The 24,526-nt window shown below is 37.2% G+C and overlaps 1 protein-coding gene across 1 annotated transcript in view; it reads left to right on the forward strand.

Annotated features, from left to right (window-relative positions):
- The window catches only part of syt10 (synaptotagmin X), a 42,576-nt gene extending 21,760 nt beyond the window's left edge, over positions 1–20,816 (forward strand). Inside the window, exons 3-7 of the mRNA XM_062066396.1 lie at positions 5,048–5,609; positions 8,497–8,617; positions 8,952–9,123; positions 9,655–9,784; positions 19,603–20,816. Coding sequence (XP_061922380.1) covers positions 5,048–5,609; positions 8,497–8,617; positions 8,952–9,123; positions 9,655–9,784; positions 19,603–19,674 — 1,057 coding nt within the window. The 3' untranslated portion in view covers positions 19,675–20,816. The remainder of the gene's footprint in view (positions 1–5,047; positions 5,610–8,496; positions 8,618–8,951; positions 9,124–9,654; positions 9,785–19,602) is intronic.
- The last annotated feature ends 3,710 nt before the right edge of the window (positions 20,817–24,526 follow it).

Here is a 24,526-nt window from a genome sequence, read left to right on the forward strand (position 1 = left end):
GCCATTTTATCAATGAGGATAATAAGATGATAACAAATATGAATGAAGTGGCAAACGGATTCAATTCTTTTTTTGTGAATGTTGGACCCAAATTGGCAGAGAGTATTGGAGAACATAAAGATATACAGAGTGGATGGAGAGGGGGAAGCAAAGTGCTACAGTCCATGCTTCTAGGAGATGTTAGTGAAAATGATATTGTATCGGTGGTAACAAAACTGAAAAATAAGACATCAACAGACAGTGATGGTATAGATATGATAATTGTAAAAAAGACTATTGACTGTATCATCAAACCTCTTTGTTATATTTTTAATCTTTCTTTTCAAACAGGGACCTTTCCAAATAAAATGAAGGTAGCAAAGGTAATTCCACTCTTTAAAACGGGAGATAAACATAGATTCACTAATTATAGACCAGTGGCACTGCTGTCACAATTTTCTAAAATAATTGAAAAAATATTTGTAAAAAAATTAGATAGTTTTATTGAAAAGAACATGCTGTTGAGTGAGAGCCAGTATGGATTCCGGACCAATAGATCCACTGCTTCAGCTGTAATGAATATAATGGAGGATATAGCAACAGCAACTGATAATAAGAAATACACTATAGGGGTATTTATCGATCTTAAAAAAGCATTTGATACTATAGATCAGGGGTCACCAACGCGGTGCCCGCGGGCACCAGGTAGCCCGTAAGGACCAGATTAGTAGCCCGCTGGCCTGTTCTAAAAATAGCTCAAATAGCAGCATTTACCAGTGAGCTGCCTCTATTTTTTAAATTGTATTTATTTACTAGCAAGCTGGTCTCGCTTTGCCCGACATTTTTAATTCTAAGAGAGACAAAACTCAAATAGAATTTGAAAATCCAAGAAAATATTTTAAAGACTTGGTCTTCACTTGTTAAAATAAATTCATTTATTTTTTTACTTTGCTTCTTATAACTTTCAGAAAAACAATTTTAGAGAAAAAATACAACCTTAAAAATGATTTTAGGATTTTTAAACACATATATCTTTTTACCTTTTAAATTCCTTCCTCTTCTTTCCTGACAATTTAAATCAATGTTCAAGTAAATTTATTTTTTTTATTGTAAAGAATAATAAATACATTTTAATTTAATTCTTCATTTTAACTTCTGTTTTTTTGACGAAGAATATTTGTGAAATATTTCTTCTTATTTATTTTAATAAAATTCAAAAAATGTATTCTGTAAAATCTAGAAAATCTGTAGAATCAAATTTAAAACTTATTTCAAAGTCTTTTGAATTTCTTTTAAAATTTTTGTTCTGGAAAATCTAGAAGAAATAATGATTTGTCTTTGTTAGAAATATAGCTTGGTCCAATTTGTTATATATTCTAACAAAGTGTAGATGGGATTTTAACCTATTTAAAACATGTCATCAAAATTCTAAAATTAATCTTAATCAGGAAAAATGACTAATGATGTTCCATAAATTATTTTTTTAATTTTTTCAAAAAGATTCGAATTTGCTAGTTTTTCTCTTCTTTTTTTCGGTTGAATTTTGAATTTTAAAGAGTCGAAATTGAAGATAAACTATGTTTCAAAATTTAATTGTCATTTTCTGCGTGTTTCTCCTCTTTTAAACCGTTCAATTAAGTGTAAATATCATTAATTATTAATAATAACATAGAGTTAAAGGTAAATTGAGCAAATTGGCTATTTCTGGCAATTTATTTAAGTGTGTATCAAACTGGTAGCCCTTCGCATTAATCAGTACCCAAGAAGTAGCTCTTGGTTTCAAAAAGGTTGGTGACCCCTGGTCCAGTCCATAGTGGATCTAACATAATAGTGAGAGTCCAGTCCATAGTGGATCTAACATAATAGTGTGAGAGTCCAGTCCATAGTGGATCTAACATAATTGTGAGAGTCCAGTCCATAGTGCATCTAACATAATAGTGAGAGAGTCCAGTCCATAGTGGATCTAACATAATAGTGTGAGAGTCCAGTCCATAGTGGATCTAACATAATAGTGAGAGTCCAGTCCATAGTGGATCTAACATAATAGTGTGAGAGTCCAGTCCATAGTGGATCTAACATAATAGTGTGAGAGTCCAGTCTATAGTGGATCTAACATAATAGTGTGAGAGTCCAGTCTATAGTGGATCTAACATAATAGTGAGAGTCCAGTCCATAGTGGATCTAACATAATAGTGAGAGTCCAGTCCATAGTGGATTCAACATAATAGTGTGAGAGTCCAGTCCATAGTGGATTCAACATAATAGTGTGAGAGTCCAGTCCATAGTGGATCTAACATAATAGTGAGAGTCCAGTCCATAGTGTATCTAACATAATAGTGAGAGTCCAGTTCATAGTGGGGCCAGCAGGAGACCATCCCGAGCGGAGACGGGTCAGCAGCGCAGAGATGTCCCCAACCGATGCACAGGCGAGCGGTCCACCCCGGGTCCCGACTCTGGACAGCCAGCCCTTCATCCATGGCCACCGGACCTGTGCCCCCCCCCCCCCCCCCCTCCATAAGGGAGAGGGGGGCAGAGGATGTGTGTTATTCCATATTTAGAAGGCTCTAATAATGATGAAACAAATATTTAGAAGGTCTAAAACAACATGACTATGAAAATATTGGATTTATTTATGATATGAAATGTGTTTATCCAATACCAATGAACCCGCGACAAACAAGGGACAACTGTAACTCAAGAAAGAAAGACTATGGACAACATAATAAACATAAAAGAAGGTTGGCCGCTGATGAACAACATTTTAGAGACAATGTACTAGACTCCAGGACGATCTCATCGCACCCACGTTAAACTGACCCATAGGCGCCGATCTACATTTCTGCCAGTGGGTGCTCGGTGTTGTCCCGATACCAATGTTTTGGTATCGGGACAACACCATTATTTCGGTACTTTTCTAAATAAAGGGGACCACAAAAAATGTAATTATTGGCTTTATTTTAACAAAAAAATCTTAGGGTACATGAAACATATGTTTATTATTGCAATTTAGTCCTTAAATAAAATAGTCAACATACTAGACAACTTGTCTTTTAGTAGTAAGTAAACAAACAAAGACTCCTAATTAGTCTATGCAGTAACATATTGTGTCATTTATACACCTATTATTTTGTCAACATTATAAAGGACAAGTGGTAGAAAATGAATTATTAATCTACTTGTTCATGTACTGTTAATATCTGCTTATTTTCTGTTTCAACATGTTCTATCTACACTTCTGTTAAAATGTAATAATCACTTATTCTTCTCTTGTTTTGATACTTTACATTAGTTTTGGATGATACCATGAATTGATTAACGTGGACCCCGACTTAAACAAGTTGAAAAACTTATTGGGGTGTTACCATTTAGTGGTCAATCGTACTGAATATGTACTGTTCTGTGCAATCTACTAATAAAATCAATCAAAAAACCACAAATTTGGGTATCAATTTGATACCAAGGATCATACAGTGGTCGTATTCAAAGTCTTCGTGTGTTCAGGGACATATTTCCTGAGTTTATAAACATAATATACATTTTTTAAAAACGATAGAAGATTTTGTGATATTAAAAAACATCGATGTAATCATAGCAGTATCGACTAGACACGCTATTGTACGTGGTATCATTACAGTGGATGTTAGGTGTAGATCCACCAATGGCGTTTGTTTATATCGTAGCGTCCCGGAAGGGTTGGTGTTGCAGGGAATTCTGGGGATTTGTTCTGTAGTGTTTATGTTGTGTTGCGGTGCAAATATTCTTCCAAAATGTCTTTGTCGTTGTTGTTTAGTGTGGTTTCACTATATGGCACATGTTTATGACAGTGTTGGCATTGTTCATACTGCCACCCTTAGTGTGACATGCTTGGCTGTTGAGTAAGTATGCGCTTCATTCGCTCATGTCTGTTGTGTTCAAAGTCAAGATGATTGTGTCACGGGCGCAATGGTCTCTTGGTTAGGCTTTGCTAATTATAGACTATGTGATTTGAGACCTCTTTATTATACAAAACGGACCGAACTCGCCACAAAATTAACGACAACAATGTTGACGTTTCAAAAATTACTTTAAAGATAGAAAGTTGCCATCGATCCCATGTGGGTGCTCTGCATTGTTCGTGGGTGCTCGGTAGGGAGGATGTTTGATAAGAAATTATCAATTTCGAGCCCATTATCAAATCCTCTTATCGAACCGATTCCTTATCGATTCTCTTATCGAATCCAGATAGGTTGTTGTATATGGAAAAAAAACTACATTTTTGGTTTAACAAAAGCTCACTTTTATTTTATAAGAAAAAAATCAAATCAAATAAATAAATAAATATTGACTGCTACACCTTTAAAAAAATAAAATAAATACATATTGACTGTTGTTACCCAAAGTATATTAAGTGGGATTTTTCAGAAAAACAAATATATACAGTAACACAAAAACAACCTGTCTCTGTGATCACTATAGGTGAATAGCCATGCCTTGAGGCGTTTTTTCCGGTCCATTATTTTTGCTGCTTGTGTGACATCACAGGAAATGACGTAGCTCAGTCATTAGACTGAGCTACGTCATTTCCTGCGATGTCCCACAGGGCATTTCTTGTGGGACGGGATTCGTTCCCAGGGATTCGAATAAAGAACCAACTCTTTTTCTTTTGGGACGGTATAGCTCGGTTGGTAGAGCGGCCGTGCCACCAATTTGAGGGTTGCAGGTTCGATCCCCGCTTCCGCCATCCTAGTCCCTTCCGTTGTGTCCTTGGGCAAGACACTTTACCCACCTGCTCCCAGTGCCACCCACACTGGTTTAAATGTAACTTAGATATTGGGTTTCACAATGTAAAGCGCTTTGAGTCACTTGAGAAAAAGCGCTATATAAATGTAATTCACTTCACTACTATAGTGGCCTCGATAACGGGAACCGGTTCTCTAAAAGGGATTCGAGTCCATGGAATCGGTTCTTTTCTTATCGAACGGTTCTTTTCTTATCGAACAACCGGGAGAACCGGTTTCGAGACATCATCCCTCGTGCTCGGGCCCCGAAGCACCCGCCTATGAACTGACCAGATGCACTTTTTTAACAGGCACAATTCATTCCGGCGCCACCTTCCTCGACAGATGAACGTCACCAGTTTTGACTTCAGCGTGGATGCCATGCCTTTTCGACAGTCCTCCACGGTGAGCATCGGGAGAATCAAACCGGAACTCTACAAGCAGAAGTCTGTGGACTCGGAGGGCGAGCCTAAAGAACCCGTGGAGACGTGTGGCAAACTGAGCTTCTCTCTGCGTTACGACTACGAGGAACAGGCTCTGGTGGTGAGCATCCTCAAGGCCTTGGATCTGCCCGCCAAAGACTTCACAGGGACTTCCGACCCGTACGTGAAGATCTACCTGCTGCCTGAGAGGAAGAAGAAATTCCAGACACGAGTTCACCGCAAGAATCTCAACCCCACGTTTGATGAGACATTCTGCTTTCCTGTTGTGTACGATGAGCTCTGCAATCGCAAGCTGCACTTGAGTGTCTACGACTTTGACCGGTTCACCAGCCACGACATGATAGGTGAGGTGGTGGTAGACAACCTCTTTGAGCTCTCGGACCTTTCCCGGGAGGCGGTGGTTTGGAAGGACATCCATACGGCAACCACGGTGAGTTGGTGCGAAATCTGGCGAGTGAATGGAACTTTTACATTTTCAACAAAGGCTACTAAATTAGTTCTGAGAGGTCGACATCATCCCAAAGTGGACATCGAAGCACATTACATGACTAACAACAATAGCACCCACGTTAAATGTCCGCAAATTCCTGCATATTCAGATGTCGTTACATCAACGATCAAAGTCATAAACATGACCTCAATCAATCAATCAATCAATGTTTACTTATATAGCCCTAAATCACGAGTGTCTCAAAGGGCTGCACAAGCCGCAACGACATCCTCGGCTCAGATCCCACATCAGGGCAAGGAAAAACCCAATGGGACAATGAGAAACCTTGGAGGGGACCGCAGATGTGGGGAGCCCCCCTGGGCGACCGGTGCAATGGACGTCGAGTGGATCTAGCATAATATTGTGAGAGTCCAGTCCATAGTGGATCTAACATAGTATTGTGAGAGTCCAGTCCATAGTGGATCAAACATAATATTGTGAGAGTCCAGTCCATAGTGGATCTAACATAATATTGTGAGAGTCCAGTCCATAGTGGATCTAACATAGTATTGTGAGAGTCCAGTCCATAGTGGATCAAACATAATATTGTGAGAGTCCAGTCCATAGTGGATCTAACATAATATTGTGAGAGTCCAGTCCATAGTGGATCTAACATAATAGTGAGAGTTCAGTCCATAGTGGATCTAACATAATAGTGATAGTCCAGTCCGTAGTGGATCTAACATAATAGTGAGAGTTCAGTCCATAGTGGATCTAACATAATAGTGTGAGAGTCCAGTCCATAGTGGATCTAACATAATATTGTGAGAGTCCAGTCCATAGTGGATCTAACATAATAGTGAGAGTCCAGTCCATAGTGGATCTAACATAATAGTGTGAGAGTCCAGTCCATAGTGGATCTAACATAATAGTGAGAGTCCAGTCCATAGTGGATCTAACATAATAGTGAGAGTCCAGTCCATAGTGGATCTAACATAATAGTGTGAGTCCAGTCCATAGTGGATCTAACATAATAGTGAGAGTCCAGTCCATAGTGGATCTAACATAATAGTGAGAGTCCAGTCCATAGTGGAGCTAACATAATAGTGTGAGTCCAGTCCATAGTGGATCTAACATAATAGTGAGAGTCCAGTCCATAGTGGATCTAACATAATAGTGAGAGTCCAGTCCATAGTGGATCAAACATAATAGTGAGAGTCCAGTCCATAGTGGATCCAACATAATAGTGTGAGAGTCCAGTCCATAGTGGATCTAACATAATAGTGAGAGTCCAGTCCATAGTGGATCTAACATAATAGTGAGAGTTCAGCCCATAGTGGATCTAACATAATAGTGTGAGAGTCCAGTCCATAGTGGATCTAACATAATATTGTGAGAGTCCAGTCCATAGTGGATCTAACATAATAGTGAGAGTCCAGTCCATAGTGGATCTAACATAATAGTGTGAGAGTCCAGTCCATAGTGGATCTAACATAATAGTGAGAGTCCAGTCCATAGTGGATCTAACATAATAGTGTGAGTCCAGTCCATAGTGGATCTAACATAATAGTGAGAGTCCAGTCCATAGTGGATCTAACATAATAGTGAGAGTCCAGTCCATAGTGGATCTAACATAATAGTGAGAGTCCAGTCCATAGTGGATCTAACATAATAGTGAGAGTCCAGTCCATAGTGGGGCCAGCAGGAGACCATCCCGAGCGGAGACAGGTCAGCAGCGCAGAGACGTCCCCAACCGATGCACAGACGAGCAGTCCACCCCGGGTGCAGACTTTGGACAGCCAGCGCTTCATCCGTGGCCACCGAACCTGTGTGTGTCCCCCCCCCCCCTCCACGAAGGAGAGGGGGGCAGAGCAGAAAAGAAACGGCAGATCAACTGGTCTAAAAGGGGGGTCTATTTAAAGACTAGAGTATACAAATGAGTTTTAAGATGGGACTTAAATGCTTCTTGATTGATTGATTGATTGATTGATTGATTGATTGATTGATTGATTGATTGATTGATTGATAAACATGACCTAAACTACGGTACTCACACATAATATTGATGCTCCAGTGCAGCAAAAACGATAGATACATCTGAAGGTCTAGCAAAGAATACCTGGGACAGACGTACTATACAAGTTCACCCAAAGTTTGGAATGTTCTATGTATCTGTATTAGGGTTTTTAAGAATGAAAGAGAATATTATGAGGCGTACCCAGCCTTCCGCCCGAATGCAGATGGGATAGGCTCCAGTGGTAGAAAAATGGATGGATGGATGGATTATTACCTACTCAGTGGCCTAGTGGTTAGAGTGTCAGCCCTGAGATCGGTAGGTTGTGAGTTCAAACCCCGGCCGAGTCATACCAAAGACTATAAAAACGGGACCCATTACCTCCCTGCTTGGCACTCAGCATCAAGGGTTAGAATTGGGGGTTAAATCACCAAAAAATGATTCCCGGGCACGACCACCGCTGCTGCTCACTGCTCCCCTCACCTCCCAGGGGGTGATCAAGGGTAGATGGGTGAAATTCAGAGAATAATTTCGCCACACCTAGTGTGTGTGTGACAATCATTGGTACTTTAATTATGCAAGGACAGCAGAGTTCACCACAAATCATTTCTGGCTACAATGTAAATGCGGAGGTCAATGAAGCTTGGTTTCTACAGTTCTATGGACACATACATTTGTTCTTTACCTTTTTGTGTGCAAAACAAAGGGTACGTAGAGCCAAAATCCGGATGACATAACATATTGACTCTCCTGAAGGAATCAATAAAGTACTATCTATCTATACCTCACGGGTTGTGTAACGTTGACTACAGTTGCAACCGACTGCAAATTACACATAATCACCATTCTGGTGTCCTTTCTGCTCATCCGCAGGAGACCGTTGACCTGGGGGAGATCATGTACTCGTTGTGCTATCTTCCCACAGCAGGGAGGATGACTCTGACAGTGATCAAATGCAGGAACCTCAAAGCCATGGACATCACTGGATCTTCAGGTAAAATGACCGTGGACAATGCACAGCCCACATGAAAAATAATATGAACAAATCGGACTGTGGGTGGACACTCGGGAACGGGAGACGTGACACAGAGAGAAGCCGGGGAATTTACATATTATGCATCAGACGATTTAGAATACAAGAGTTACAATGCAATACGTTGCATACACACTAATGTGTGAATGTGGAGTGAATGGATAATGTGTTTTTGGTGTGGGTACCTAACTCCAAAGTCAATGGCCATTTCAGCCAATCTGAAGCAGAAAACAATAGCATAACAAGGAAAATGGTGGACTAGGAGTTATACTAAAGTCTTTGCTCTGTCTTCCAGACCCGTACGTCAAGGTTCACCTAATCTGCGACGGACGCAGGCTGAAGAAGCGGAAAACCACCACCAAGAAGAGCACTCTCAATCCCGTGTACAACGAGGCCATCATCTTTGACATCCCTCCAGAAAACGTGGAACAAGTCAGCCTGTCCATCATGGTGATGGATTACGATCGGTGAGCGCATACGTCTACTGTGTTTTAGTCGTCTAACCACAGCATGTTAAACCTAACCCTGACTACTGTTGTGTCGGAGCAGTTCTTCCTCCCAGGGAATCTAAGTTACTCGCCAATCCCAAGTTCTTTCGATGACATATATGCTGAGTAAGAAAGACCATCAAGACAGAATAGGAATATTTTCAAGTTTTACTAAAGCTTTAGGAGATCAGTTTAACCAATACATTCATATCGGCTACTCTAGTTGATCTGACACTCAAACGGAAGAGCCAACTTCTTGTACATGAAGAAAGCCCCCACCTGTCCCCCTCGCAACACTGATAAAGAACAAGTGGGGGAGGTATTCACATTCCTGATGGCTTAAGACACTAAACGGACAATCTGAAGACAATGAGAGACTGGTAGAATATACAAAGGAAAAGTACTAGCTACTCTAAACATGGCTATGTAAAAAAGAAAGAACTCTTAAACATATATGCATCCTCCACACTACACGCCTCGAGGTTTCTGATTCATGTATGGTACTAACAGGGTTGGACACAACGAGGTGATCGGCGTATGTCGTACCGGGCCAGACGCCGAAGGTCTAGGACGGGATCACTGGAACGAAATGTTGGCTTACCCGCGGAAGCCCATCACCCACTGGCACACCCTGGGAGAGGTAACATTTAGCTTTCCAGTAGTGATATGAAATGACATCTTTAATGGGTGTTGTTCACAGCATGGGGATAACAATGTAAAAGCCCAGGACTCACTAAACAAAACCACTTTGTCCTTGTGAAAGAGGGGATAGCTTTTGTATTCAAGGTTTGTAGTCACGCAAAGACAATAGAAAAACAGCTTTTACTGAACGGAAAAGAAAAATAGATTAAGTACTCTTACTTGTTGCAGGACATGTTGCAATGTTTATGCTCTTTAACACATTTCTTATACATTTTAGAATACAAACTATACAGTTCCTGTATACTTTCTATTGAAATCCCAATTAGTAACACAATTATTATTATTAATTTGAAAACTTGAGCATTTAATGTGCAAACAAAACTCAACTTTGAATATAATTTCAAAGAACAACCAGCTACGAATTATGACAAACTTTATTGATCCACAAGGCAAATTGTTAAATTTTAAATTTTTTTTGTATTTTAAATTGATTTTTTTAGACTTCAACTTTTAGACAAACGAATAAACACAACAAGTAAGGTCCGTGTACCTTCCGTTCATTCTCTTTCCAATTCTGAAACACAAATCAACAAATAAAATTAGGGGCCGTTATTTGATTGTTATTATATATAGCAGATTTGAAAACAAACAAAAAAAGGGTTGATTTTCATTCAAATATTGCCAGAAAACTGGACTTTGTGCTGTTTTCCTTTTATGGATTTAAATTTTTCCAGATAACAACACAAAAATCAAAAACAAAATTCATTGAGCTATTGTGTCCTATTGTCGTTTTAAAAAAGTGTAATTAAATAATTTTTGTTTCAGATATTAAATTCCCGGTAAGGTCTATTCAGGTGTGCTGGAGAGGAGGCTACGCCGGATAGTCGAACCTCGGATTCAGGAGGAACAGTGTGGTTTTCGTCCTGGTCCTGGAACTGTGGACCAGCTCTATATTCTCGGCAGGGTCCTTGAGGGTGCATGGGAGTTTGCCCAACCAGTCTACATGTGCTTTGTGGACTTGGAGAAGGTATTCTACCGTGTCCCTCGGGAAGTCCTGTGGGGAGTGCTCAGAGAGTATGGGGTATCGGACTGTCTGATTGTGGCGGTCCGCTCCCTGTATGATCAGTGTCAGAGCTTGGTCCGCATTGCCGGCAGTAAGTCGGACACGTTTCCAGTGAGGGTTGGACTCCGCAGAGGCTGCCCTTTGTCACCCATTCTGTTCATAACTTTTATGGACAGAATTTCTAGGCGCAGTCAGGGCGTTGAGGGGATCCGGTTTGATGGCTGCAGGATTAGGTCTCTGCTTTTTGCAGATGATGTGGTCCTGATGGCTTCATCTGGCCAGGATCTTCAGCTCTCACTGGATCGGTTCGCCGCCGAGTGTGAAGCGACTGGGATGAGAATCAGCACCTCCAAGTTCGAGTCCATGGTTCTCGCCCGGAAAAGGGTGTAGTGCCATCTCCGGGTTGGGGAGGAGACCCTGCCCCAAGTGGAGGAGTTCAAGTACCTCGGAGTCTTGTTCACGAGTGAGGGACGAGTGGATCGTGAGATCGACTGGCGGATCGGTGCGGCGTCTTCAGTAATGCGGACGCTGTATCGATCCGTTGTGGTGAAGAAGGAGCTGAGCCGGAAGGCAAAGCTCTCAATTTACCGGTCGATCTACGTTCCCATCCTCACCTATGGTCATGAGCTCTGGGTTATGACCGAAAGGACAAGATCACGGGTACAAGCGGCTGAAATGAGTTTCCTCCGCCAGGTGGCGGGGCTCTCCCTTAGAGATAGGGTGAGAAGCTCTGTCATCCGGGGGGAGCTCAAAGTAAAGCCGCTGCTCCTCCACATGGAGAGGAGCCAGATGAGGTGGTTCGGGCATCTGGTCAAGATGCCACCCGAACGTCTCCCTAGGGAGGTGTTTCGGGCACGTCCGACCGGTAGGAGGCCACGGGGAAGACCCAGGACACGTTAGGAAGACTATGTCTCCCGGCTGGCCTGGGAACGCCTCGGGATCCCCCGGGAAGAGCTGGACCAAGTGGCTGGGGAGAGGAAAGTCTGGGCTTCCCTGCTTAGGCTGCTGCCCCCGCAACCCGACCTTAGATAAGCGGAAGAAGATGGATGGATGGATGGATGGATTGAAATCCCAATTAGTAACACAATTATTATTATTAATTTGAAAACATGACTATTTAATGTGCAACCAAAACTCAACCTTAAATATAATTTCAAAGAACAACCAGCTATGAATTATGACAAACTTTATTGATCCGCAAGGGAAATTGTTCAATTTTTAATTTTTTTGTGTTTTAATTTTATTTTTTTTTAGACTTAGATACACTTTTAGACAAATGAATAAACACAACAAGTAAGGTCCGTGTACCTTCCATTCATTCTATTTCCAATTCTGAAACGCAAATTAACAAATAAAATTAGGGGCCGTTATTTGATTTTTATTATACGTACATAGCAGATTTTAAAACAAACAAAAAAAGGTTGATTTTCATTAAAATATTGCCAGAAAATTGGACTTTGTGCTGTTTTCCTTTTATGGATTAAAATGTTTCCGGATAAACACAAAAATTGGGAAAAAAAATTCATCCAAAATGCAAAAAATGCGTGGTTATCTGTGTGATGACAAATTGAACCGGAAGCACTATTTTAGCGTTTCCTTCGCAGGTTTTTAAGCTATTGAGCTATTGAGTCCTATTGTCGTTTTAAAAAAGTGTAATTAAATAACTTTTGTTTCAGAAATTAAAAAGTTGGACAACTTATTTAATGAGACTTTTTTCAAACGACAATAGGTCTCTTGCTGAACAAAGATGTTAGTGTTATGCGAAAAACATGCTAAACGCAAAGAAAAAGCTAAAATACTGCTTCCGGTAACCATGCATTTTTGCATTTTGGATGAACATGAATAGGATTTTTGTGTTTATCTGCAAAAATAAAAATCCATAAAAGGAAAACAGCAGAAAATCAAATTTTTTGGTAATATTTTAACGAAAATCATCCCTTTTTTGTTTGTTTTAAAATCTGCCATATATAATAAAAATCGAAAAACGGCCCTAATTTAGTTTTTTGATTTGCGTTTCAGAATCGGAAATAAAATGAACGGAAGGCACACGGACCATAGAGTGTGTGCTTTTTGTGTCATAAATAACATTTAATAGAATGTTCGTTAATTAAATGCAAACATCCTCACATTATTGGTGCAATACATCTTTGAACAATCATGACCAGTATTTGAAGTCAACGCTAAATAATTGTGTAAATCAGGGGTGTCCAAACTTTTTCCACTGAGGGCCGCACACAGAAAAATTAAAGCATGTGGGGGCCATTTTGATATTTTTTATTTTCAAACCATAACAAAATATATGCATTTTTTTATGTATTTTACCTTTTACCTTGAAAAAATAAATGAATATAAAAAATGTGTGGATAATTGCCTTTTATTATTTTCAACTAGCATAAGAAATGAAAGATAGATATTTATCAAGATGACAAAAATAAAAGAAATGAAGATATAAAACATAATATAACGAAAAAAAAGAGAAATTGAAAAAATAAATTAATATAAAAAATGTGTGGATAATTGCCTTTTATTATTTTCAACTAGCATAAGAAATGAAAGATAGATATTTATTAAGATGACAAAAATAAAAGAAATGAAGATATAAAACATAATATAACGAGAAAAAAAAGAAAAATTGAAAAAATAAATGAATATAAAAAATGTGTGGAAAACAGTATACTGAGTTTTTCAAATTTTTTTCTTATTTTTGTTGTAACAATGCACAACAGAGCTTGATAATCGTGTCAGAGCCTGACTTAAAGCGTCAAGATCGCATCAAAGCGTAATAAAGTTCAATAAAGCGTAATAAAACGTATCAAAGCGTGATTTAAAGCGTATCAAAGCGTGAGGAACGGTAACAAAGCGGCAACTAATTCGTATCAGAGCGTATCACAGCGTATCAGAGCGTATCAAAGCATAACATTACTTCAGAGATCGGGATATTCGTGGAAAAATTGACAAAAATGACGGCGCTTTGCTTGCCGTTGGTGTGAACCAGGCATAAAAGATCAATAATGCAGGACACCATTGATTTTAATTCTTTGATATTTTTGAGTAATCACAGTGAAAAGATAAATAAAAAAATCACTAAATATATTTGGGATCCAAAAGGTGCCCCACTCATAAAGTGATACATTTTTATTAGGTTTTTCTTTTACTTTCAACACTTAAGTTACGAGATCAACTTCAGATATGTCTGTCCATTTTATGCCGGAACTATTATTTTGTTTGTTTTATGCGCTTTTGTCAAAGAAAACGTTGATGTTTTTATATGGCTACTACGACAATATATGCAATATTGACCACATAAAACATTTTAAAGTGAAATATTTGAAGTAATTGCAGCCCTGAAAATAATTCATTATAACATGGATTTTTTTGTCATTATTTTTTTTTTTTGGAGCAATGGCAAAAAAAAGAAAAATGAAGAAAGACAAAAGAAAAGAAAAAAACAGCCTGCACGGCAGCTTTTGTGTCAACATTGCAACTTTTTCTGGTTAGATTTCACCTCATTCCACTTTTTAATTTTTACATTAGTATTTCCAGAATGTGTGGCGGGCCGGTAAACAATTAGCTGCGGGCCGCAAATGGCCCCCGGGCCGCACTTTGGACACCCCTGCTTTAAATGTATCAATAAGTGCTTTCAGTACATTTTGCTTGTGTAAGATATTTTCCTTGAAAAAGGTTATTTTGTTAGCGCAGTCGGAGCAGACGTCACCGCAGGGGGGAAGTGGGCTGCTGTTCTGAGCTTGACAATTTGGAAATGACTTGAGGATTTTTTTTTAAAAAAGAAAAACAAATATAGAGCGCTCCTCTCAAGCTGCTGTTTGCACATTTGAAGTTACATCCACAATCAATCCTTCAATCGATCAATCAAGCAACGTTTATTTATATAGCAATAAATCACGAGTGTTCCTTCTCCTCACGGTGACAGCCTTTCACTCACTTTGATGTCAATTTTCGTGATATTGCGCATTTAACGGCGGATATCGTTTTATCTGAAAATTCTTTGATCATCAATCATATGGCCTCACTTTTTATTACCTTTTTTTTGAGTTTAGTGATTATTGATTAGGCCAGGGGTCGGCAACCCAAAACGTTGAAAGAGCCATATTGGACCAAAAATATCAAAAACAAATCCGTCTGGAGCCGCAAAAAATGTAAAGTCTTGTATAAGTGTTATAATGAAGACAACACATGATGTAAGTGTCTATATTAGCAATATTAGCCTACTATCAAAATTACTTTAAAAGTCTTATATAAGTGTTATAATGAAGACAACACATGATGTAAGTGTCTATATTAGCAATATTAGCCTACTATCAAAATTACTTTAAAAGTCTTATATAAGTGTTATAATGAAGACAACACATGATGTAAGTGTCTATATTAGCTATATTACCTTACTATCAAAATGACTTTAAAAGTCTTGTATAAGTGTTATAATGAAGGCAACACATGATGTAAGTGTCTATATTAGCAATATTAGCCTACTATCAAAATTACTTTAAAAGTCTTATATAAGTGTTAAAATGAAGGCTACACATGATGTAAGTGTCTATATTAGCAATATTAGCCTACTATCAAAATGACTTTAAAAGTCTTGTATAAGTGTTATAATGAAGGCAACACATGATGTAAGTGTCTATATTAGCAATATTAGCCTACTATCAAAATGACTTTAAAAGTCTTATATAAGTGTTATAATGAAGGCAACACATGATGTAAGTGTCTATATTAGCCTACTATCAAAATGACTTTAAAAGTCTTATATAAGTGTTATAATGAAGACAACACATGATGTAAGTGTCTATATTAGCTATAATAGCCTACTATCAAAAGGACTTTGAAAGTCTTATATAAGTGTTATAATGAAGGCAGCAAATCATGTAAGTGTCTATATTAGCTATATTATCCTACTATCAAAATGACTTTAAAAGTCTTATATAAGTGTTATAATGAAGGCAACACATGATGTAAGTGTCTATATTAGCCATTTTAGCCTACTATCAAAATGACTTTAAAATTCTTATATAAATGTTATAATGAAGGCAACACATGATGTAAGTGTCTATATTAGTTATATTAGCCTACTATAAAAATGACTTTAAAAGTCTTATATAAGTGTTATAACGATGGCAACACATGATGTAAGTGTCTATATTAGTTATATTAGCCTACTATAAAAATGACTTTAAAAGTCTTATATAAGTGTTATAATGAAGGCAACACATGATGTAAGTGTCTATAGTAGGCTAGTATAAAAATGACTTTAAAAGTCTTATATAAGTGTTATAATGAAGACAACACATGATGTACCGTAATTTCCGGACTATAAGCCGCACCTGACTATAAGCCGCACCAGCTAAATTTAGGGGAAGATACAGATTGCTCCATATATAAGCCGCACCCGACTATAAGCCGCAGGGTTTTGATGTGTAATTAGCGTAGTATATAGGGGTTCCTGCTACCACGGAGGGGATTGTCGGGACAGAGATGACTGTTTGGGAACGCAAAGCGTCCCATTTATTAACAATAAATCTTTCAATCATTCAATCAAACTTTCACATCTTTGACATGGCGAACAGCATTCGTGCAGAGTACAAATAATACAACGGTGCAAAGTAATACAAAGTGCTCGCCTGTACGTTATCAAAATAACCAAAAAGTCAGTCTTTAATCATTGTGTCATCGTCTTCCTCCTGCGTACTAAAACCACCGAAATCCTCTTCGTCGGTGTCGGAGAAGAACAGGCCGTATATAAGCCGCACCCTTGTATAAGCCGCAGGGACCAGAACGAGGGGGAAAAGTAGCGGCTTATAGTCCGGAAATTACGGTAAGTGTCTATATTAGTTATATTAGCCTACTATCAAAATGACTTTAAAAGTCTTATATAAGTGTTATAATGAAGACAACACACGATGTAAGTGTCTATATTAGCTATATTAGCCTACTATCAAAATGACTTTAAAAGTCTTATATAAGTGTTATAATGAAGACAACACATGGTATAAGTGTCTATATTAGCTATATTAGCCTACTATCAAAATTACTTTAAAAGTCTTACATAAGTCTAAGTAATCTATGTTTCTGCTTTATTTAGTGTTTATCTAGTGTTTTTCATGTTTTTATTTCTATTTTAATTTTCTATTATATATTCTAACGTTCTATTTTTTTATACTTTGTAGCACTTTGAGCTTTTAAAAAATGTAAAGTGTGTTACAAATGTAATTCATTATTATTATTATTATTATTAAGTGTTATATTGAAGGCAACACATGATGTAAGTGTCTATATTAGCTACATTAGCCTACTATCAAAATGACTTTAAAAGTCTTATATAAGTGTTATAATGAAGACAACACGTGATGTAAGTGTCTATATTAGCTATATTAGCCTACTATCAAAATGACTTTAAAAGTCTTATATAAGTGTTATAATGAAGACAACACATGATGTAAGTGTCTATATTAGCTACATTAGCCTACTATCAAAATGACTTTAAAAGTCTTATATAAGTGTTATAATGAAGACAACACGTGATGTAAGTGTCTATATTAGCTATATTAGCCTACTATCAAAATGACTTTAAAAGTCTTATATAAGTGTTATAATGAAGACAACACGTGATGTAAGTGTCTATATTAGCTATATTAGCCTACTATCAAAATGACTTCAAAAGTCTTATATAAGTGTTATAATGAAGGCAACACATGAAGTAAGTGTCTATATTAGCTATATTAGCCTACTATCAAAATGACTTTAAAAGTCTTATATAAGTGTTATAACGAAGGCAACACATGAAGTAAGTGACTATATTAGCGATATTAGCCTACTATCAAAATGACTTTGAAAGTCTTATATAAGTGTTATAACGAAGGCAACACATGAGGTAAGTGTCTATATTAGCGATATTAGCCTACTATCAAAATGACTTTAAAAGTCTTATATAAGTGTTATAATGAAGACAACACATGATGTAAGTGTCTATATTAGCCTACTATCAAAATGACTTTAAAAGTCTTATATAAGTGTTATAACGAAGGCAACACATGATGTAAGTGTCTATATTAGTTATATTAGCCTACTATCAAAATGACTTTAAAAGTCTTATATAAGTGTTATAATGAAGTCTCTGCTTCGTCTGCGTGCCGTCATCTTATCTTTGTTGAGGTCCTTGAAGTCCTCGGCTGTTAGCGGGCTAAAACAAAGATAACATCTGTGGCTGAGGCCACCCCTCAGACAAGAAGTTTTGTCCTTGCATAGATTAGAAAAGTCTAACTTGAGCACAATAGCTAATAACTAAAGCAGGGGTCACCAACGCGGTGCCCGCGGGCACCAGGTAGCCCGTTAGGACCAGATGAGTAGCCCGCTGGCCTGTTCTAAAAATAGCTCAAATAGCAGCACTTACCAGTGAGCTGCCTCTATTTTTTAAATGTTATTAATTTACTAGCAAGCTGGTCTCGCTTTGCCCGACATTTTTAATTCTAAGAGAGACAAAACTCAAATAGAATTTGAAAATCCAAGAAAATATTTTAAAGACTTGGTCTTCACTTGTTTGAATAAATTCATTAATTTTTTTACTTTGCTTCTTATAACTTTCAGAAAGACAATTTTAGAGACAAAATACAACCTTAAAAATTATTTTAGGATTTTTAAACACATATACCTTTTTACCTTTTAAATTCCTTCCTCTTCTTATCTGACAATTTAAATCAATGTTCAAGTAAATTTATTTTTTTTATTGTAAAGAATAATAAATACATTTTAATTTAATTCTTCATTTTAGCTTCTGTTTTTTTGACGAAGAATATTTGTGAAATATTTCTTCAAACTTATTATGATTAAAATTCAAAAAATTTATTCTGGCAAATCTAGAAAATCTGTAGAATCAAATTTAAATCTTATTTCAAGGTCTTTTGAATTTTTTTTAAAATTTTTGTTCTGGAAGAAATAATGATTTGTCTTTGTTATAAATATAGCTTGGTCCAATTTGTTCTATATTCTAACAAAGTGCAGATTGGATTTTAACCTATTTAAAACATGTCATCAAAATTCTAAAATTAATCTTAATCAGGAAAAATTACTAATGATGTTCCATAAATAATTGTTTAAATTTTTTTCAAAAAGATTCGAATTAGCTAGTTTTTCTCTTCTTTTTTTCGGTTGAATTTTGAATTTTAAAGAGTCGAAATTGAAGATAAGCTATGTTTCAAAATTTAATTGTCATTTTTTTCGTGTTTTCTCCTCTTTTAAACCGTTCAATTAAATGTAAATATTATTAATTATTAATAATAACATAGAGTTAAAGGTAAATTGAGCAAATTGAGCTATTTCTGGCAATTTATTTAAGTGTGTATCAAACTGGTAGCCCTTCGCATTAATCAGTACCCAAGAAGTAGCTCTGGGTTTCAAAAAGGTTGGTGACCCCTGAACTAAAGCAATGGACTTGAAGCATACTAAAGTAGTAACACCACAATAAGTTTTTCAACTTGTTTAAGTCGGGGTCCACGTTAATCAATTCGTGGTTTCACCGTCACAAGCTCCGGAATTTGCACGCACGTTGCAAAGGCCATTAATCTTTTTTTTTTTTTTTACTTCATTTATGATAATATTTTTATGATCGTGAGAAATCGGAATGGAGATTAAAATGTGATTCATTGTCCAGCCCTGCTTTATTTACAGCTGCAGCCTGTTTAGCTGACAAAGTCATATTGTCAAATATTCTGTCTTTGTGTTGTTTATGTGTCTGTTAGTGGGCTGGTCGGGGGGCGAGCTTTGAGAGTCACGGCTCGTGTTCGTCACCCAAACCTCCACAGACGCCCTGATGGTGACCACGACGGGTAGCGTGACGCCCCTACTTATTCCGCCTCCGAGCCCCCCAGGTGGTATAAAACTGAATATTGGGAATTCTCGGTCGACACACTTCTGTCAACTTTGTTTCTATGACTTCAAAACAAAAGCAGCCGTGTTGTTAAAAGATGAAATCAACTCACTCGCAAATCTGTCCAGACCCGAGATCTCTGTGTCACGTTGACATTTTACTTTGAAATGGCACAAAATGCAAGGGCTACAAGGCTCGGTGCCATCAGAGCATTTAAAAAACAAACGAACCGCGAGACTCGGTTTCAGATTTGCGAATGCACGGGTCCTTAGCTCTCAGATCACGTGTTAGCCCGAATCAGACCCGACTATCAGATGTGGAGAATGTAGCAGTGACATGTAGCAAGCATACACTACCGTTCAAAAGTTTGGGGTCACCCAAACAATTTTGTGTTTGAGCCTTCATTTCTAAGAACAAGAATAGACTGTCGAGTTTCAGATGAAAGTTCTCTTTTTCTGGCCATTTTGAGCGTTTAATTGACCCCGCAAATGTGATGCTCCAGAAACTCAATCTGCTCAAAGGAAGGTCTGTAACGAGCTCAACTGTTTTCAGATGTGCGAACATGATTGCACAAGGGTTTTCTACTCATCAATTAGCCTTCTGAGCCAATGAGCAAACACATTGTACCATTAGAACACTGGAGTGATAGTTGCTGGAAATGGGCCTCTACACACCTATGTAGATATTGCACCAAAAACCAGACATTTGCAGCTAGAATACCGTAATTTCCGGACTATAAGCCGCTACTTTTTCCCCTCGTTCTGGTCCCTGCGGCTTATACAAGGGTGCGGCTTATTTACGGCCTGTTCTTCTCCGACACCGACGAAGAGGATTTCGGTGGTTTTAGTACGCAGGAGGAAGACGATGACACAATGATTAAAGACTGACTTTTCATATACCGGTAGGCTGGTTATTTTGATAACGTACAGGCGAGCACTTTGTATTACTTTGCACTAGGGATGTCCGATAATGGCTTTTTGCCGATATCCGATATTCCGATATTGTCCAACTCTTTAATTACCGATACCGATATCAACCGATACCGATATCAACCCATATATGCAGTCGTGGAATTAACACATTATTATGCCTAATTTGGACAACCAGGTATGGTGAAGATAAGGTACTTTTTTAAAAAATTAGTAAAATAAGATAAATAAATTAAAAACATTTTCTTGAATAAAAAATAAAGTACAACAATATAAAAACAGTTACATAGAAACTAGTAATGAATGAAAATTAGTAAGATTAACTGTTAAAGGTTAGTACTATTAGTGGACCAGCAGCACGCACAATCATGTGTGCTTACGGACTGTATCCCTTGCAGACTGTATTGATATATATTGATATATAGTGTAGGAACCAGAATATTAATAACAGAAAGAAACAACCCTTTTGTGTGAATGAGTGTAAATGGGGGAAGGATGTTTTTTGGGTTGGTGCACTAATTGTAAGTGTATCTTGTGTTTTTTATGCTGATTTAATAAAAAAAAAAAAAAAAAAAAACGATACAGATAATAAAAAAAAACGATACCGATAATTTCCAATATTACATTTTAACGCATATATCGGACATCTCTACTTTGCACCGTTGTATTATTTGTACTCTGCACGAATGCTGTTCGCCATGTCAAAGATGTGCAAGTTTGATTGAATGATTGAAAGATTTATTGTTAATAAATGGGACGCTTTGTGTTCCCAAACAGTCATCTCTGTCCCAACAATCCCCTCCGTGGTAACAGGAACCCCTATATACTACGGTAATTACACATCAAAACCCTGCGGCTTATAGTCGGGTGCGGCTTATATATGGAGCAATCTGTATTTTCCCCTAAATTTAGCTGGTGCGGCTTATAGTCAGGTGCGGCTTATAGTCCGGAAATTACGGTAGTCGTTTACCACATTAGCAATGTATAGAGTGTATTTCTTTAAAGTTAAGACTAGTTTGAAGTTATCTTCATTGAAAAGTACAGTGCTTTTCCTTCCAAAATAAGGACCCCAAACTTTTGAACGGTAGTGTATGTAAAAGTAGTAGTACAGATAACAGTCTTATGTATACTTCTGTCTTTTCAGGGCGTGATTTTAGTGGAATTAATTGAAATCACTCAAAGCTCACAGATGACTAACTTTACTTACTCCATTAAACTGTGTTTATTCTGCAAACGTCCATCACGGTGAAGCAAACAAAGTGAAGTAATGCTTTTGTGGTTTGATGTAACATTATTCTGTACAAATTCGGTGGTAAAACAGATTTATTAATGTGTCCGTGAGTCAGAAAACTGGAATCGTACGTCCCCAGTCAAAAGTAAACAACACTACGGGAATATTACATGTAAAGAAAAATGTACAAACAGGTATCCTGATCATGTGTGTTATGCTAACACTAGCATATCCAATCAAGCGTTTCCTTTTACAGATACAAACTACATTTTAGTGGGTTTGAACAACCTTACGTGTCATATTTCACACAGTGACTCAGGATGCTAACTTGCTGGCTTCTAAGGTTGGGGTTCATTGAAAAATGGAATGGTTCCGTATTGACCCAAAAAAGGGATGTGCTTTGTCAAAAATGGTTTGTAAAATGTCCATTAATGAACATTAAAGGCCTACTGAAATGAAATGTTTTTATTCAAACGGGGATAGCAGATGCATTATATGTGTTATACTTGATCATTTCGCGATATTGCCATATTTTTGCTGAAAGGATTTAGTATAGAACAGGGGTCACCAACGCGGTGCCCGCGGGCACCAGGTCGCCCGTAAGGACCAGATGAGTAGCCCGCTGGCCTGTTCTAAAAATAGCTCAAATAGCAGCACTTACCAGTGAGCTGCCTCTATTTTTTAAATTGTATTAATTTACTAGCTAGCTGGTCTCGCTTTGCCCGACATTTTTAATTCTAAAAGAGACAAAACTCAAATAGAATTTGAAAATCCAAGAAAATATTTTAAAGACTTGGTCTTCACTTGTTTAAATAAATTCATTAATTTTTTTTACTTTGCTTCTTATAACTTTCAGAAAGACAATTTTAGAGAAAAAAATACAACCTTAAAAATGATTTTAGGATTTTTAAACACATATACCTTTTTACCTTTTAAATTCCTTCCTCTTCTTTCCTGACAATTTAAATCAATGTTCAAGTAAATTTATTTTTTTTATTGTAAAGAATAATAAATAAATTTTAATTTAATTCTTCATTTTAGCTTCTGTTTTTTTGACAAAGAATATTTGTGAAATATTTCTTCAAACTTATTATAATTAAAATTCAAAAAAATTATTCTGGCAAATCCAGAAAATCTGTAGAATCAAATTTGAATCTTATTTCAAAGTCTTTGGAATTTCTTTTAAAATTTTTGTTCTGGAAAATCTAGAAGAAATAATGATTTGTCTTTGTTAGAAATATAGCTTGGTCCAAAGTGTAGATTGGATTTTAACCTATTTAAAACATGTCATCAAAATTCTAAAATTAATCTTAATCAGGAAAAATTACTAATGATGTTCAATAAATTCTTTTTTTTATTTTTTCAAAAAGATTCGAATTAGCTAGTTTTTCTCTTCTTTCTTTCGGTTGAATTTTGAATTTTAAAGAGTCGAAATTGAAGATAAACTATGTTTCAAAATTTAATTGTCATTTTTTTCGTGTTTTCTCCTCTTTCAAACCTCTCAATTAAGTGTAAATATCCTTAATTATTAATAATAACATAGAGTTAAAGGTAAACTGAGCAAATTGGCTATTTCTGGCAATTTATTTAAGTGTGTATCAAACTGGTAGCCCTTCGCATTAATCAGTACCCAAGAAGTAGCTCTTGGTTTCAAAAAGGTTGGTGACCCCTGGTATAGAACAACGACGATAAAGTTCGCAACTTTTGGTCGCTGATAAAAAAAAAAAGCCTTGCCTATACCGGAAGTAGCGTGACGTCACAGGAGTTAGGATTCCTCACAATTCCCCGTTGTTTACAATGGAGCGAGAGAGATTCCGACCGAGAAAGCGACGATTACCCCATTAATTTGAGCGAGGATGAAAGATTCGTGGATGAGGAACGTTAGAGTGAAGAACTAGAGAGGCGGTGCAGGGTGTATCTTTTTTCGCTCTGACCGTAACTTAAGTACAAGGTCTCATTGGATTCCACACACTCTCCTTTTTCTATTGTGGATCACGGATTTGTATTTTAAACCACCTCGGATACTATATCCTCTTGAAAATGAGATTCGTGGATGAGGAACGTTAGAGTGAAAAACTAGAGAGTGTATCTTTTTTCGCTATGAACATAACTTAGGTACAAGGTCTCATTGGATTCCACACACTCTCCTTTTTCTATTGTGGATCACGGATTTGTATTTTAATAGACGTTTCCAACCGGAAGTTTCGCGGGAAATTTAAAATTTCACTTTATAAGTTAACCCGGCCGTATTGGCATGTGTTGCAATGTTAAGATTTCATCATTGATATATAAACTATCAGACTGCGTGGTCGGTAATAGTGGCTTTCAGTAGGCCTTTAAAGTGCTTTATATGAACATTTACGGAAAAACGTATTCCCAGTCCTGTCGCCAATGAGAGAATAAAATGTCAGATATCACCAACTCTTCTGTAAAACCCTGGTGACGTTTGATTGATTGATTGAGACTTTTATTAGTAGATTGCACAGTACAGTACATATTCCGTACAATTGACCACTAAATGGTAACACCCGAATAAGTTTTTCAACTTGTTTAAGTTGGGGTCCACGTTAATCAATTCATGGTAGTAATGGTGCATGGGCCTTTTGCGGCAGAGGTTCGATAAGGATGGCTACCGT

Source organism: Entelurus aequoreus, linkage group LG12 (genome assembly GCF_033978785.1).
Source record: "Entelurus aequoreus isolate RoL-2023_Sb linkage group LG12, RoL_Eaeq_v1.1, whole genome shotgun sequence".
NCBI lineage: Eukaryota > Metazoa > Chordata > Actinopteri > Syngnathiformes > Syngnathidae > Entelurus > Entelurus aequoreus.